We start from the raw sequence: 17,618 nt of genomic DNA, 5'->3' as shown, positions 1-17,618 counted from the left end.
GGGGTGTGTGTGTGTGTGTGTGGGGTGTGTGTGTGTGTGGGGTGTGTGTGTGTGTGTGTGGGGTGTGTGTGTGTGTGTGTGTGTGGGGGTGTGTGTGTGTGTGTGTGGGGTGTGTGTGTGTGTGGGGTGTGTGTGTGTGGGGTGTGTGTGTGTGGGGTGTGTGTGTGTGTGGGGTGTGTGTGTGTGTGTGTGTGGGGGGTGTGTGTGTGTGTGTGGGGTGTGTGTGTGTGTGTGTGTGTGGGGGGTGTGTGTGTGTGTGTGGGGTGTGTGTGTGTGTGTGGGGTGTGTGTGTGTGTGTGTGTGGGGTGTGTGTGTGTGTGTGGAATTCTCTGCCACAGAAGGTAGTTGAGGCCAGTTCATTGGCTATATTTAAGAGGGAGTTAGATGTGGCCCTTGTGGCTAAAGGGATCAGGGGGTATGGAGAGAAGGCAGGTACGGGATACTGAGTTGGATGATCAGCCATGATCATATTGAATGGCGGTGTGTACAGGCTCGAAGGGCCGAATGGCCTACTCCTGCACCTATTTTCTATGTTTCTATATGTGTGTGTGGTGTGTGTGTGTGTTTGTGTGTGTGGGGTGTGTGGTGTGTGTGTGTGTGTGTGTGTGGGGTGTGTGTGTGTGTGTGTGTGTGGGGTGTGTGTGTGTGTGTGGGGTGTGTGTGTGTGTGTGTGTGTGTGTGTGTGTGTATGTGTGTGTGTGTGCGTGCGTGTGGGGGATAGTGTTAGTGCGCGGGGATCGCTGGTCGGCGTGGGCCCGGTGGGCCGAAGGGCCTGTTTCCGCGCCGAAACCAAACTGTAAACCTGCGTTGTGGTTTGGGGCGTGAGATTGCTCACCCTGCATCTCCCCTTCACCCCCCCACCCCCCCCCCCCCCCCCACCCCCCCGGTCTCCAGGAGAGGGAACTAGAAGGAGAGGTGGACACTCTACGGGAAAAGATCTCGCACCTGGGGGACATGCTCCTTCGCCAACAGCGGAAAGTGCGCCAGATGATAGAACAGGTGAGCGGCTCGGAGCGGGCGGCCTTTTTGGCACGGTTTCCGCCTCACAATTTCGGCGGGAAGAGCGCCGGAGACCCGGGTTCCATCCCGACCGCGGGCGCTGTCCGTGCGGAGTTTGCACGTTCTCTCCCCGTGACCCGCGTGGGTTTTCTCCGGGCGCTTCGGTTTCCTCCCAAACTCCAAAGACGTGCGGGTTTGTAGGTTAATCGGCTTGGTGTAAATGTAAACATTGTCCCCCAGTGTGTGTGTGTGGGATAGTGTTAGTGTGCGGGGATCGCTGGGCGGCGCGGACCCGATGGGCCGAAGGGCCTGTTTCCGCGCTGTATCTCTAAACTAAACTAAACCTCGCAACTTCTAGCAGAGGAACGAGGCCATTCGGCCCATCGAGCCCTCCCCGCCATTCAATCCATCCCTGCCTCCCAATCCCATTCTCCTGCCTTCTCTCATGGAAAACAGGTGCAGGAGGAGGCCATTCGGCCCTTCGAGCCTGTACGCACCGCCATTCAATGTGATCACGGCCGATCATTCTCAATCAGTACCCCGTTCCTGCCTTCTCCCCATACCCCCTGACTCCGCTATCCTTAAGAGCTCTATCTAGCTCTCTCTTGAATGCATTCAGAGAATTGGCCTCCACTGCCTTCTGAGGCAGAGAATTCCACAGATTCACAACTCTCTGAGTGAAAAAGTTTTTCCTCATCTCCGTTCTAAATGGCCGACCCCTTATTCTTAAATTGTGGCCCCTGGTTCTGGACTCCCCCAACATTGGGAACATGTTTCCTGCCTCTAACGTGTCCAACCCCTTAATAATCTTGTACGTTTCAATAAGATCCCCTCTCATCCTTCTAAATTCCAGTGTATACAAGCCTAGTCGCTCCAGTCTTTCAACATATGACAGTCCCGCCATTCCGGGAATTAACCTAGTAAACCTACGCTGCACGCCCTCAATAGCAAGAATATCCTTCCTCAAATTTGGAGACCAAAACTGCACACAGTACTCCAGGTGCGGTCTCACCAGGGCCCTGTACAACTGCACACAGTACTCCAGGTGCGGTCTCACTAGGGCCCTGTACAACTGCAGAAGGACCTCTTTGCTCCTATACTCAACTCCTCTTGTTATGAAGGCCAACATTCCATTGGCTTTCTTCGAGCCAGCACCGCCATTCATTGTGATCACGGCTGATCATCCACAATCAGTACCCCGTTCCTGCTTTCTCCCCGTATCCATCAATCCCGTTAGCCCTAAGAGCTCTATCTAACTCTCTCTTGAAAACATCCAGTGAATCGGCCTCCACTGCCCTCTGTGGCAGAGAATTCCACAGATTCACAACTCTCTGACTGAAAAGGTTTTTCCTCATCTCCGTTCTAAATGGCCGACCCCTTATTCTAAAATTGTGTGGCCCCTGCTTCTGGACTCCCCCAACATTGGGAACATGTTTCCTGCATCTAGCCTGTCCAATCCCTTAAGAATTTCATATATTTCTATAAGATCCCCCTCTCATCCTTCTAAATTCCAGTGAATACAAGTCCAGTTGATCCATTCTTTGACATCACCCTTGACACCCATTCTAATCACAAAACTCAGCAGGTCAGGCAGCATCTCGGGAGAGAAGGAATGGGTGACGTTTCGGGTCGAGACCCTTCTTCAGACTGAAGCATCTGCACTTATTTTCTTACACCCATTCTAATCAAGTATCTCCGCCTTAAAAATACCCACTGACTTGTGGCCTCCACGGCCGTCTGTGGCAAAGAATCCCCCAGATTCACCACCCTCTGACTGAAGAAATCCCTCCTCATCTCCTTCCCAAAGGAACGTCCTTTAATTCTGAGGCTGTGCCCTCTGGTCCTAGACTCTCCCACTAGTGGGAACATCCTCCCAACATCCACTCGATCCAGGCCGCTCACTGTTCTGTACGTTTCAATGAGGTCTCTCCCCACCCTCGTCCTTCTAAACTCCAGCGAGTACAGGCCCAGTGCCCACAAACACCCATCGTACGTCAACCCACTCGTTCCTGGGATCGTTCGTTCTGGTAAACCTCCTCTGGACCCTCTCCAGAGCCCGGCACGCCCTTCCTCAGATACAGGGCCCACAATCTGCTCGCAACGCTCCAAATGCGGTCTGACCAGCGCCTTGTAGAGCCTCAGCATTACATGTGTACGCCGGAGACCCGGGTTCGATCCCGACCGCGGACGCTGTCTGTACGGAGTTTGCACGTTCTCCTGGTGGGTTTTCTCCGGGCGCTCCGGTTTCCTCCCACACTCCAAAGACGTGCAAGTTTATAGGCTAATTGGCCTGGTCTAACGATAGATTATCCCGTGTGTGCGTGTGTGTGTGTGTAGGATAGCGTTAGTGTGCGGGGATCGCTGGTCGGCGCGGACCCGGTGGGCCGAAGGGCCTGTTTCCGCGCTGAGTCTCTAAACTAAACTGAGCCAATGGAATGTTGGCCTTCGTAACAAGAGGAGTTGAGTATCGGAGCAAAGAGGTCCTTCTGCAGTTGTACAGGGCCCTAGTGAGACCGCACCTGGAGTACTGTGTGCAGTTGTACAGGGCCCTAGTGAGACCGCACCTGGAGTACTGTGTGCAGTTGTACAGGGCCCTAGTGAGACCGCACCTGGAGTACTGTGTGCAGTTTTGGTCTCCAAATTTGAGGAAGGATATTCTTGCTATGGAGGGCGTGCAGCGTAGGTTCACTAGGTTAATTCCCGGAATGGTGGGACTGTCGTACGTTGAAAGGCTGGAGCGACTGGGCTTGTATACACTGGAATTTAGAAGGATGAGGGGGGGATCTTATTGAAACATATAAGATAATTAGGGGATTGGACACATTAGAGGCAGGAAACATGTTCCCAATGTTGGGGGAGTCCAGAACAAGGGGCCACAGTTTAAGAATAAGGGGTCGGCCATTTAGAACGGAGATGAGGAAGAACTTTATCAGTCAGAGAGTGGTGAAGGTGTGGAATTCTCTGCCTCAGAAGGCAGTGGAGGCCAGTTCATTGGATGCTTTCAAGAGAGAGCTGGATAGAGCTCTTAAGGATAGCGGAGTGAGGGGGGTATGGGGAGAAGGCAGGAACAGGGTACTGATTGAGAGTGATCAGCCATGATCACATTGAATGGCGGTGCTGGCTCAAAGGGGCTGAATGGCCTCCTCCTGCACCTATTGTCTGTAGTCTATTGTCTATTGAGCGTGTTGGCCAGCGAGGGCACGTTGGGGGCCGAGCTTCTCTCCAGAGATGCTGCCTGTCCCGCTGAGTTACTCCAGCGCTTTGTGGACCAGCCACTGGACTCAGCGGGTCGGGCAGCATCCCTGGAGAACGTGGATGGGCGTTGTGTCGTGCTATGTCGTGTCAGTCAAGGCTCTTTGTTGTCTTAACGTAGAAACATAGAAACATAGAAAATAGGTGCAGGAGGAGGCCATTCGGCCCTTCGAGCCTGTACGCACTGCCATTCAATATGATCATGGCTGATCATCCAACTCAGTATCCCGTACCTGCCTTCTCTCCATACCCCCTGATCCCTTTAGCCACAAGGGCCACATCTAACTCCCTCTTAAATACAGCCAATGAACTGGCCTCAACTACCCTCTGTGGCAGAGAATTCCACAGATTCACCACTCTCTGTGTGAAGAAAAACTCGGTCCTAAAAGACTTCCCCCTTATCCTTAAACTGTGACCCCTTGTTCTGGACTTCCCCAACATCGGGAACAATCTTCCTGCATCCAGCCTGTCCAACCCCTTAAGAATTTTGTACGTTTCTATAAGATCCCCCCTCAATCTTCTAAATTCCAGCGAGTACAAGCCGAGTCTATCCAGTCTTTCTTCATATGAAAGTCCTGCCATCCCAGGAATCAATCTGGTGAACCTTCTCTGTACTCCCTCTATGGCAAGAATGTCTTTCCTCAGATTAGGAGACCAAAACTGTACGCAATACTCCAGGTGTGGTCTCACCAAGGCCCTGTACAACTGCAGCAGAACCTCCCTGCTCCTATACTCAAATCCCCTCGCTATGAATGCCAACATACCATTCGCTTTCTTCACTGCCTGCTGCACCTGCATGCCTACTTTCAATGACTGGTGTACCACGACACCCAGGTCACGTTGCATCTCCCCTTCTCCTAATCGGCCGCCATTCAGGTAATACTCTGCTTTCCTGTTCTTGCCGCCAAAGTCGATAACCTCACATTTATCCACATTATATTGTCTTCTTTCCCAGCTCCAAGCATCCAGAAGTCAGATCGAGGAAAAGGACCTCCTAATCCAACAACTTCAGGAGCAAGTGGAACATTTGGAGTCTGAGGTGCCGGCCTTTGACAAAATCAAGGGGGGGGCCTTTCGTGATAACGCGCGGAAACAGGCCCTTCGGCCCACCGAGTCCGCACCTGACCCGCTGAGTTACTCCAGCACTTTGTACCTGTCCACGTTCTCCACAGATGCTGCCTGACCCGCTGAGTTACTCCAGCACTTTGTACCTGTCCACGTTCTCCACAGAGATGCTGCCTGACCCGCTGAGTTACTCTAGAATTTAGAAGGATGAGAGGGGATCTTGTTGAAACATATAAGATTATTAAGGGATTGGACGCGTTAGAGGCAGGAAACATGTTCCTGATGTTGGGGGGAGTCCAGAACCAGGGGCCACACACACAGTTTAAGAATAAGGGGTTAGGCCATTTAGAACGGAGATGAGGAAAAACTTTTTCAGTTGTGAATCTGTGGAATTCTCTGCCTCAGAAGGCAGTGGAGGCCAATTCTCTGGATGCATTCAAGAGAGAGCTGGATAGAGCTCTTAAGGATAGCGGAGTCAGGGGGTATGGGGAGAAGGTAGGAACGGGGTACTGATTGTGGATGATCAGCCATGATCGCATTGAATGGCGGTGCCGGCTTGAAGGGCTGAATGGCCTCCTCCTGCACCTATTGTCTATTGTCTATCACAGTGAATGGCGGTGCGTACAGGCTCGAAGGGCCGAAGGGCCTCCTCCTGCACCTATTGTCTATTGTCCTCCTTGAAACCCCACTAAGGGGCAGCGGGTAGAGCTGCTGCCTCAAGGAGTCCCGGGTTCCATCCCGACCACGGGCGCCGTCTGCGCGGAGTTTGCACGTTCTCTCCCCCTGACCTGCGTGGGTTTTCTCCGGGCGCTCCGGTCTCCTCCCACACTCCAAAGACGTGCGGGTTTGTAGGTTAATTGGCCTGGTATAAATGTTTTTAAAAATTGTCCCGCGCGTGTGTGTGTGCGTGCGTGTGTGATTAGTGTGAGGGGATCGCTGGTCGGCACGGACCCGGTGGGCCGAAGGGCCTGTTTCCGCGCTGAAGGAACTGCAGATGACAGTCTACGCCGAAGTCAGACAGACACAAAATGCTGGAGTAACTCAGCGGGTCGGGCAGCATCTCTGGAGAGAAGGAACGGGCGACGTTTTGGGTCGAGACCCTTCTGCCGTCTGCAACGTAGTTCCTCCTTAAACCACTCATTGAAACTCATTTGACTGAGCAGAGTCACGTGCAGCAATAAACCCACTCCAGCAAAATATTAACAATGCTGGCATATTGCCCACACCGCGCCAACATGTTAAGTTTGGTTTAGAGACACAGCGCGGAAACAGGCCCTTCGGCCCACCGGGTCGGCGCCGCCCAGCGATCCCCGCACACTAACACTATCCTACACACACACTAGGGACAATTTATACATTCACCAAGCCAATTAACCTACAAACCCGCACGTCTTTGGAGTGTGTGAGGAAACCGAAGATCTCGGAGAAAAACCCACGCAGGTGCAAACTCCGTACAGACGGCGCCCGTAGTCAGGATGGAACCCGGGTCTCCGGCGCTGTGAGGTGGCAACTCTACCCGATGGGCCACCGTGCCATCATGTCCCACCTGCCCACACCGGCCAACATGCCCCATCTACACTAGTCCCACCTGCCCACACCGACCAACATGCCCCATCTACACTAGTCCCACCTGCCCACACCGGCCAACATGCCCCATCTACACTAGTCCCACCTGCCCACACCGACCAACATGCCCCATCTACACTAGTCCCACCTGCCCACACCGACCAACATGCCCCATCTACACTAGTCCCACCTGCCCACACCGGCCAACATGCCCCATCTACACTAGTCCCACCTGCCCTGCGTTTGGCCCATATCCCTCCAAACCCGTCCTATCCATGAACCTGTCCAACTGTTTCTTAAACGTTGGGATAGTCCCAGCCTCAACTACCTCCTCCGGCAGCTCGTTCCATACACCCACCACCCTCTGTGTGGAAAAGTTACCCCTCAGATTCCTATTAAATCTTTTCCCCTTCACCTTGAACCCATGTCCTCTGGTCCTCGATTCCCCTACTCTGGGCAAGAGACTCTGTGCGTCTACCCGATCTATTCCCCTCGTGATTTTGTACACCTCTATAAGATCGCCCCTCATCCTCCTGTGCTCCAGGGAATAGAGTCCCAGCCTGCTCAACCTCTCCCTGTAGCTCAGTTTGAGAGCCGGTGAATCTGACGGTTTTTCCCGGCCTGTGTTTCTCCAGAACCGGGAGCTGCAGGATCGCGTGGAGCACCTGACACCCGGCTCGGACACGCCGGCACGGCAAGCAGCCAGCGCCCGCTCACCGGGATCATCGCCACCCCACGCACACGAGTAAGGGCGGCACGGGGAGAGGGGGGCGGGGAGAGAGGGGGTGTGTGTGTTAGTGTTTGTGTGTTAGTGTGTGTGTGTTAGTGTGTGTGTGTGTGTGTGTTAGTGTGTGTTAGTGTGTGTGTGTGTGTGTTAGTGTGTGTGTGTGTGTTAGTGTGTGTGGGTGTTAGTGTGTGTGTTAGTGTGTGTGTGTGTGTTAGTGTGAGTATTAGTATGTGTTAGTGTGTGTATGTGTGTGCGTGTTAGTGTGCGTGTTAGTGTGTGTGTGTGTGTTAGTGAGTGTGTGTGTTAGTGTGTGTGTGTGTTAGTGTTAGTGTGTGTGTGTGTGTGTTAGTGTGTGTTAGTGTTAGTATGTGTGTTAGTGTGTGTGTCTTAGTGTGTGTGTGTGTTAGTGTTAGTATGTGTTAGTGTGTGTGTTAGTGTCAGTATGTGTTAGTGTGTTTGTGTGTGTGTGTTAGTGTGTGTGTGTTAGTGTGTGTGTTTGTTAGTGTGTGTTAGTGTTAGTATGTGTTAGTGTGTGTGTTAGTGTGTGTGTGTTAGTGTGTGTGTGTTAGTGTGTGTGTGTGTTAGTGTGTGTTAGTGTGTGTGCGTTAGTATGTGTTAGTGTGTATGTGTTAGTGTGTGTGTGTTAGTGTGTGTGTTAGTGTGTGTTAGTGTGTGTGTTAGTGTGTATGTGTTAGTGTGTGTGTGTTAGTGTGTGTGTGTTAGTGTGTGTGTGTTAGTGTGTGTGTTAGTGTGTGTGTGTTAGTGTGTGTGTGTTAGTGTGTATGTGTTAGTGTGTGTGTTAGTATGTGTGTTTGTGTGTGTTAGTGTGTGTGTTAGTGTCAGTATGTGTTAGTGTGTTTGTGTGTGTTAGTGTGTGTGTGTTAGTGTGTGTGTTTGTTAGTGTGTGTTAGTGTTAGTATGTGTTAGTGTGTGTGTTAGTGTGTGTGTGTGTTAGTGTGTGTGTGTTAGTGTGTGTGTGTTAGTGTGTGTGTGTGTTAGTGTGTGTGTATTAGTGTGTGTGTTTGTTAGTGTGTGTTAGTGTTAGTATGTGTTAGTGTGTGTGTTAGTGTGTGTGTGTGTTAGTGCGTGTGTGTTAGTGTGTGTTAGTGTTAGTATGTGTTAGTGTGTGTGTGTTAGTGTTAGTGTGTGTGTGTGTTAGTGTGTGTGTTAGTATTAGTGTTAGCGGAATCAAGGGATATGGGGAGAAGGCAGGCACGGGTTACTGATTGTGGATGATCAGCCATGATCACAATGAATGGCGGTGCTGGCTCGAAGGGCCGAATGGCCTCCTCCTGCACCTATTTTCTCTAAGACGCAGTGAATGGAGTCTCTAACATTCTCCCTTCTCCCCCTCAGCAACAGATTGTGGCAGCGATCCAAGAAACCCAAGTCATTGATGAGGGTGTTGGAGTCCAGATGATAACCCATAACCCCCGACACCCGCACTGATCAAGAATCTATCTATCTCGGCCTTAAAAATACCCACTGACTTGTGGCCTCCACAGCCGTCTGTGGCAAAGAATCCCATAGATTCACCACCCTCTGACTGAAGAAATTCCTCCTCATCTCCTTCCTAAAGGAACGTCCTTTAATTCTGAGGCTGTGCCCTCTGGTCCTAGACTCTCCCACTAGTGGGAACATCCTCTCCACACCCACTCTATCCAGGGCCTTTCTACATTTGTGTGAGTGCATTCGATTACAGGCTCCACCACTGATTATCCGGCACCTCCTTTAATCCGGGCAGAATTCCCAGCCAGCGGCCACGTGCTCCCGCCCCACCAATGGCGGCCGCCCGGGCCGGGAGGCGGGTTGCTAAGCATCCTCCGTTAGGCATTGTCCAGGCCTACAGTGTCCGGGCCTACAGTGTCCGGGCCTACAGTGTCTGGGCCTACAGTGTCCGGGGGGGCCTACATTGTCCGGGCCTACATTGTCCGGGCCTACAGTGTCCGGGCCTACAGCGTCGGGGTCTACACTGTCCGGGCCTACAGCGTCGGGGTCTACACTGTCCAGACCTACACTGTCCGGGCCTATAGTGTCCGGGCCTACAGTGTCGGGGCCTACACTGTCCGGGCCTACAGCGTCGGGGTCTACACTGTCCGGACCTACACTGTCCGGGCCTACAGTGCCCGGGCCTACAGTGCCCGGGCCTACACTGTCTGGGCCTACAGCGTCCGGACCAACAGTGCCCCCCCGGGCCTAATACGGGACAAGGGCGGTCCCATACGGGACAAATCAATTTAGTCCAAAATACAGAATATCCCAGTTAATATGGGACAGTTGGCAACCCTACCCAGAAGTCCCCCTGAAAACACGCCCCCCCAGGCCGTCTCAACCTCATCGGGACTTCCACGGCCGATTGCCGGGTCTGGAACTCCGGCCCTCAGCCGGCTCCCGAGGCCAGACTTGGCGGTCCGTGTTACCGCCTGATGGCGGTCCCCAGTGGAGGCCTCTCTACAAGGGAGCCCTCCCCCTTTACATCGGGGGCCTGGGGGGTTGCACAGGGCCACGCGCGGTGTGTAATAATAAACCTTTGAGCCGGTTCACGGGTGAAGGGATTAAAAGTACCATTAGCAAATTTGCAGATGATACAAAGCTGGGTGTCAGTGTGAACTGTGAGGAAGATGCTATGAGGTTGCAGGGTGACTTGGACAGGTTGTGTGAGTGGGCGGATGCATGGCAGATGCAGTTTAATGTGGATAAGTGTGAGGTTATCCACTTTGGTGGTAAGAACAGGAAGGCAGATTATTATCTGAATGGTGTCAGGTTAGGAAAAGGGGACGTACAACGAGATCTGGGTGTCCTAGTGCATCAGTCACTGAAAGGAAGCATGCAGGTACAGCAGGCAGTGAAGAAAGCCAATGGCATGTTGGCCTTCATAACAAGAGGAGTTGAGTACAGGAGCAAATAGGTCCTTCTGCAGTTGTACAGGGCCCTAGTGAGACCGCACCTGGAGTACTGTGTGCAGTTTTGGTCTCCAAATTTGAGGAAGGATATTCTTGCTATTGAGGGCGTGCAGCGTAGGTTCACTAGGTTAATTCCCGGAATGGCGGGACTGTCATATGTTGAAAGACTGGAGCGACTAGGCTTGTATACACTGGAATTTAGAAGGATGAGAGGAGATCTTATCGAAACGTATAAGATTATTAAGGGGTTGGACACGTTAGAGGCAGGAAACATGTTCCCAATGTTGGGGGAGTCCAGAACAAGGGGCCACACAGTTTAAGAATAAGGGGTCAGCCATTTAGAACTGAGATGAGGAAAAACTTTTTCAGTCAGAGAGTTGTGAATCTGTGGAATTCTCTGCCTCAGAGGGCAGTGGAGGCCAATTCTCTGAATGCATTCAAGAGAGAGCTAGATAGAGCTCTTAATGATAGCGGAGTCAGGGGGTATGGGGGAGAAGGCAGGAACGGGGTACTGATTGAGAATGATCAGCCATGAGCACATTGAATGGCGGTGCTGGCTCGAAGGGCCAAATGGCCTCCTCCTGCACCTATTGTCTATTGTCTCCCGGAGGCTGTGACCTCCGGCAACACAGATAATCCGGCATGGCTCTTAGAACGAGGGTGTCGGAAAACCAGTGGTGGACCCATTATAAGATTTCTGTATGTGTTTGTCAGTATTTATTTTAAGTTATTAGGGGCACTTAAGTATTTTTTTTTTTGTACACTTTGTGTTTTGAGTTTGTTGTATTAATAAAGATGAGTTTTGTTTCTGGGCTGAACACTTTCTTCAAATCTTTAACTGTACAGGGCCCTGGTGAGACCGCACCTGGAGTACTGTGCGCAGATTTGGTCTCCAAATTTGAGGAAGGACGTCCTTGTTATTGAGGCAGTGCAGCGTAGGTTCACCAGGTTGGCGGGACTGTCATACGAGGAAAGATTGGAAAGACCGGGCTTGTATTCGCTGGAGTTTAGAAGGATGAGAGGGGGATCTTATAGAGACGTATAAAATTATAAAAGGACTGGACAAGCTAGATGCAGGAAAAATGTTCCCAATGTTGGGGGAGTCCAGAACCAGGGGCCACACACACACAGTCTAAGAATAAAGGGGAGGCCGTTTAAAACTGAGGTGAGAAAAAAACTTTTTTCCACCCAGAGAGTTGTGAATTTGTGGAACTCTCTGCCACAGAGGGCAGTGGAGGCCGATTCACTGGATGGATTTAAGAGAGAGTTGGATAGAGCTCTAGGGGCTAGTGGAATCAAGGGATATGGGGAGAAGGCAGGCACGGGTTACTGATTGTGGATGATCAACCGTGATCACAATGAATGGCGGTGCTGGCTCGAGGGGCCGAATGGCCTCCTCCTGCACCTATTTTCTAAATCTAAACGTTGTTTGGGGACTTGCTTACAGACAGATGAAGGGCTGAACATCGGAGGACGTACACGCCACTGGAGTTAAATGGGGTTACTGTGGATAGGGTGAGCAGTTTTAAATACCTGGGAGTCCACATCACAGAGGATCTGACATGGACAACACACATTGCCGCCCTGGTGAGTAAGGCAAGGCAGCCCCTTTACCACCTCAGACAGCTGAGGAAACTCAGAGTCTCTCTGAGGATCCTTCAGTGCTTCTACTCTGGGGCTGTAGAGAGCATCTTGTCCGGGAACATCTCAGTCTGGTTTGGGAACAGCTCTGCCCAGGACAGGATGGCCCTGCAGAGAGTAGTGAGTTCGGCAGAACGCACCATGGGAACTACACTCGCCCCCCTGCAGGACCTATACATCAGGAGGTGCAGATCCAGAGCCAGCAACATTATGGGGGACCCCTGCCACCCCAGCAACGGACTGTTCCAGATGCTACGGTCAGGCAAACGCCTCCGCTGTCACGCTGTGAAAACGGAGAGGATGAGACGGAGTTTCTTCCCACAGGCCATCAGGACTGTTAACTCTCACATCACCAGGGACTCTTTTAATTTATGTTTTGTGTGAACATTTTTTTTCTATCCTGTTTGGCAGTTTAGCACAATCCGCAGGCGTCGCCATTTTCATTTCACTGCACATCTTGTGTGTGTGTGTGTACGTGACAAATAAACGTGACTTGACTTGACTTGAGGAGGAGAGGAATGAGACGGGGAATGCAGACAGCCACCGGATCTCAGTGCTGACTCATAGAAACATAGAAAATAGGTGCAGGAGGAGGCCATTCGGCCCTTCGAGCCTGTACGCACCGCCATTCAATATGATCATGGCTGATCATCCAACTCAGTATCCCGTACCTGCCTTCTCTCCATACCCCCTGACCCCTTTAGCCACAAGGGCCACATCTAACTCCCTCTTAAATATAGCCAATGAACTGGCCTCAACTACCTTCTGTGGCAGAGAATTCCACAGATTCACCACTCTCTGTGTGGGAAAAAAACTCGGTCCTAAAAGACTTCCCCCTTATCCTTAAACTGTGTGGCCCCTTGTTCTGGACTTCCCCAACATCGGGAACAATCTTCCTGCATCTAGCCTGTCCAACCCCTTAAGAATTTTGTACGTTTCTATAAGATCCCCCCTCAATCTTCTAAATTCCAGCGAGTACAAGCCGAGCCTATCCAGTCTTTCTTCATATGAAAGTCCTGCCATCCCAGGGATCAATCTGGTGAACCTTCTCTGTACTCCCTCTATGGCAAGAATGTCTTTCCTCAGATTAGGAGACCAAAACTTTCATCGTGATCATGGCTGACCGTCCACAATCAGTAACCCGTGCCTGCCTTCTCCCCGTACCCCTAGATTCCACTAGCCCCTAGAGCTCTATCTAACTTTCCTACTACCTCTATGGCAAGAATGTCTTTCCTCAGTTGCACATTGTAGTTGTAGACACCAAATGCTGGAGTAACTCAGTGGGACAGGCAGCGTAAACTTTAGCTTAGTTTAGTCTAGAGAAACCGCGCTGGTAAACAGGCCGACCAGCGATCCCCGCCCTGCACCGACGATACGATAGAACTTCATTATCCCAGGACCAAGCCAATTAACCTACAAACCCGCACGTCTTTGGAGTGTGGGGGGAAACCAAAGATCTCGGAGAAAACCCACGCAGGTCACGGGGAGAACGTACAAACTCCGTACAGACGGCGCCCGCGGTCGGGATGGAACCCGGGTCTCTTGCGGGTTGATCGTGCGGTGGCAGGACTGAAGGTTTATTTCTCCTCCCTGGTACACCGCACATCCACACCACTGATGGAGACAGGGCTGTTCCTCTCCTCCTCCAGTCCACCACCACGTCTTGTCGGTGTTGAGCTGCGGGTGGTTCAGCCCACGCCACTCAACAAAGTCGTTGACTCCACCCCACCTGTGTATTCAGCTTCCCTCCCCCAACTAGGGGTTGCCAACTATCTCGCTCCCAAATAAGGGACAAAAGGTGACGTCACCTCCCCGCGCCCCACGTGACCTCACCCAGCCAGCGGCCACGTGCTCCTGCTCCACCAATGGCGGCCGCCTGGGCCAGGAGGCGGGTTGCCACGCAACCTCCGTTAGGCGGCGCCCGGGCCTACACTGTCCGGGCCTACACTGTCCGGACCTACAGTGTCGGGGCCTACACTGTCCGGACCTACAGTGTCGGGGCCTACACTGTCCGGGCCTACAGTGTCCGGGCCTACACTGTTCGGGCCTACACTGTCCGGACCTACAGTGTCGGGGCCTACACTGTCTGGACCTACAATGTCCGGGCCTACACTGTCCGGGCCTACACTGTTCGGGCCTACACGGTCCAGACCTACACTGTCCGGGCCTACAGTGTCCGGGCATACACTGTCCGGATCTACAGTGTCCGGGCGTACACTGTTCGGGCCTACACTGTCCAGGCCTACACTGTCCGGGCCTACACTGTCCGGAAAGGTAGACACAAATTTTAACCAGCATCTGCAATTTTTTTCCTACTACACTGTCTGGACCTACAGCATCTGGGCCAATAGTGTCCGGGCCTACACTGTCGGGCCTACAGTGTCCAGGCCTACAGTGTCCGTGCCTACAGTGTCCGTGCCTACAGGGTCCGGGCCTACAATGTCCGGGCTTGCAGTGTCCGGACCTATAGCGTCCAGGCCTACAGCATCCGGGCCTACACTGTCCCGGCCGACAGAGCCCCCCCGGGCCTAATACGGGACAAGGGCGGTCCCGAACAGAACAAATCAATTTAGCCCAAAATACGGGATGTCCTGCCTAATACAGGACGGTTGGCAACCCTACCCCTCCTTCACTGATGCAGCCCACAATTGCAGAGTCATTTGAAAACCTCCGCAGGTGGCAGGGGACGGAGTTATATCTGAAGTCCGAGGTGTAGATGGTGAACAGGAAGGGAGAGAGGAACGTCCCCTGTGTGGCGAGACTCCACCATGTCCGAGACACAGTTCTGTAGCCTGACATATTGTGGTCATCCAGTCAGGTAGACACAAATTTTAACCAGCATCTGCAATTTTTTTCCTACTACACTGTCTGGACCTACAGCATCTAGGCCTACAGCATCCAGACCTACAGTGTCCGGACCTAGACTGTCCGGGCCTACAGTGTCCGGGCCTACAGAGTCCAGGCCTACAGCATCCAGACCTACAGTGTCCGGACCTACACTGTCCGGGCCTACAGCGTCCAGGCCTACAGCATCCAGGCCTACACTGTCCGGGCCTACAGCATCCAGACCTACAGTGTCCGGACCTACACTGTCCAGGCCTACAGTGTCCAGGCCTACAGCGTCCAGACCTACAGTGTCCGGACCTACACTGTCCGGGCCAACACTGTTTGGGCCTACAGTGTCCGGGCCTACAGCGTCCAGGCCTACAGCATCCAGCCCTACACTGTCCGGACCTACACTGTCCGGGCCTACACTGTCCGGGCCTACAGTGTCCGGGCCTACAGCATCCAGACCTACAGTGTCCGGACCTACACTGTCCGGGCCTACACTGTCCGGACCTACAGTGTCGGGGCCTACACTGTCCGGGCCTACTGTGTCCGGACCTACGGTGTCCGGGCCTACACTGTCTGGACCTACAATGTCCGGGCCTACATTGTCCGGACCTACAGTGTCGGGGCCTACACTGTCCAGGCCTACAGTGTCGGGGCCTACACTGTCCGGGCCAACACTGTCCGGGCCTACAGTGTCCGGGCCTACAGCGTCCAGGCCTACAGCATCCAGCCCTACACTGTCCGGACCTACACTGTCCGGGCCTACACTGTCCGGGCCTACAGTGTCCGGGCCTACAGCATCCAGACCTACAGTGTCCGGACCTACACTGTCTGGGCCTACACTGTCCGGACCTACACTGTCCGGGCCTACACTGTCCGGGCCTACTGTGTCCGGACCTACGGTGTCCGGGCCTACACTGTCTGGACCTACAATGTCCGGGCCTACATTGTCCGGACCTACAGTGTCGGGGCCTACACTGTCCAGGCCTACAGTGTCGGGGCCTACACTGTCCGGGCCTACACTGTCCGGACCTACAGTGTCGGGGCCCACACTGTCCGGGCCTACAGTGTCCGGGTCTACAGTGTCCGGGCCTACACTGTTCGGACTTGCAGTGTCCGGGCCTACACTGTCCGGACCCACAGTGTCCGGGCGTACACTGTCCGGGCCTACACTGTCCGGACCTACAGTTTCCGGGCCTACACTGTCCGGAAGGTAGACACAAATTTTAACCAGCATCTGCAATTTTTTTCCTACTACACTGTCTGGACCTACAGCATCTAGGCCAATAGTGTCCGGGCCTACACTGTCGGGCCTACAGTGTCCAGGCCTACAGTGTCCGTGCCTACAGTGTCCGTGCCTACAGGGAGCGGGCCTACAATGTCCGGGCTTGCAGTGTCCGGACCTATAGCGTCCAGGCCTACAGCATCCAGGCCTACACTGTCCCGGCCGACAGAGCCCCCCCCCCCGGGCCTAATACGGGACAAGGGCGGTCCCGAACAGAACAAATCAATATAGCCCAAAATACGGGACGTCCCGCCTAATACGGGACGGTTGGCAACCCTACCCCTCCCTCACTGATGCAGCCCACAATTGCAGTCATCTGAAAACCTCCGCAGGTGGCAGGGGACGGAGTTATATCTGAAGTCCGAGGTGTAGATGGTGAACAGGAAGGGAGAGAGGAACGTCCCCTGTGTGGCGAGACTCCACCATGTCCGAGACACAGTTCTGTAGCCTGACATGTTGTGGTCATCCAGTCAGGTAGACACAAATTTTAACCAGCATCTGCAATTTTTTTCCTACTACACTGTCTGTACCTACAGCATCTGGGCCTACAGCATCCAGACCTACAGTGTCCGGACCTACACTGTCCGGGCCTACAGCGTCCAGGCCTACAGCATCCAGGCCTACTCTGTCCAGGCCTACAGTGTCCGGGCCTACACTGTCCTGGCCTACAGTGTCCGGACCTACACTGTCCAGGCCTACAGTGTCCGGGCCTACACTGTCCTGGCCTACAGTGTCCGGACCTACACTGTCCAGGCCTACAGTGTCCGGGCCTACAGCGTCCAGGCCTACAGCATCCAGACCTACAGTGTCCGGACCTACACTGTCCAGGCCTACAGTGTCCGGGCCTACACTGTCCTGGCCTACACTGTCCGGGCCTACAGTGTCCGGGTCTACAGCGTCCGGGCCTACACTGTCTGGGCCTACAGCGTCCGGGCCTACACTGTCCAGGCCTACAGTGTCCGGGCCTACAGCGTCCAGGCCTACAGCGTCCAGGCCTACAGTGTCCGGACCTACACTGTCCAGGCCTACAGTGTCCGGGCCTACACTGTCCGGGCCTACAGCATCCAGACCTACAGTGTCCGGACCTACACTGTCCGGGCCTACACTGTCCGGGCCTACAGCATCCAGACCTATAGTGTCCAGGCCTACAGCGTCCAGGCCTACAGCATCCAGGCCTACACTGTCCAGGCCTACAGCATCCAGACCTACAGTGTCCGGACCTACACTGTCCAGGCCTACAGTGTCCGGGCCTACAGCGTCCAGGCCTACAGCATCCAGACCTACAGTGTCCGGACCTACACTGTCCGGGCCTACACTATCCGGGCCTACAGCGTCCAGGCCTACAGCA

The 17,618-nt window shown here is 53.5% G+C and overlaps 1 protein-coding gene across 1 annotated transcript; it reads left to right on the top strand.

Moving 5' to 3' along the window:
- Nucleotides 1–899: 899 nt before the first annotated feature.
- LOC144612378 (uncharacterized) lies at nucleotides 900–10,537 on the top strand. The gene is made up of 4 exons (XM_078431963.1): nucleotides 900–999; nucleotides 5,207–5,290; nucleotides 7,518–7,627; nucleotides 8,966–10,537. Exons 1-4 carry the CDS (start codon nucleotides 955–957, stop codon nucleotides 9,027–9,029), a joined length of 303 nt encoding a protein of 100 aa, XP_078288089.1. The 5' UTR covers nucleotides 900–954; the 3' UTR covers nucleotides 9,030–10,537.
- The last annotated feature ends 7,081 nt before the right edge of the window (nucleotides 10,538–17,618 follow it).

Source organism: Rhinoraja longicauda, chromosome 44 (assembly GCF_053455715.1).
Source record: "Rhinoraja longicauda isolate Sanriku21f chromosome 44, sRhiLon1.1, whole genome shotgun sequence".
NCBI lineage: Eukaryota > Metazoa > Chordata > Chondrichthyes > Rajiformes > Arhynchobatidae > Rhinoraja > Rhinoraja longicauda.
This window is presented reverse-complemented; position numbering and strand designations above follow the sequence as displayed.

Excerpts from the sequence above, each read along its gene's own strand:
- LOC144612378 (XM_078431963.1), top strand. The coding sequence starts at position 955 with ATGCTCCTTCGCCAACAGCGGAAAGTGCGCCAGATGATAGAACAG. Across the intron at positions 1,000-5,206 it reads TGCGCCAGATGATAGAACAG|CTCCAAGCATCCAGAAGTCA; the intron begins GTGAGCGGCTCG and ends CTTCTTTCCCAG. Across the intron at positions 5,291-7,517 it reads TGGAACATTTGGAGTCTGAG|AACCGGGAGCTGCAGGATCG; the intron begins GTGCCGGCCTTT and ends GTGTTTCTCCAG.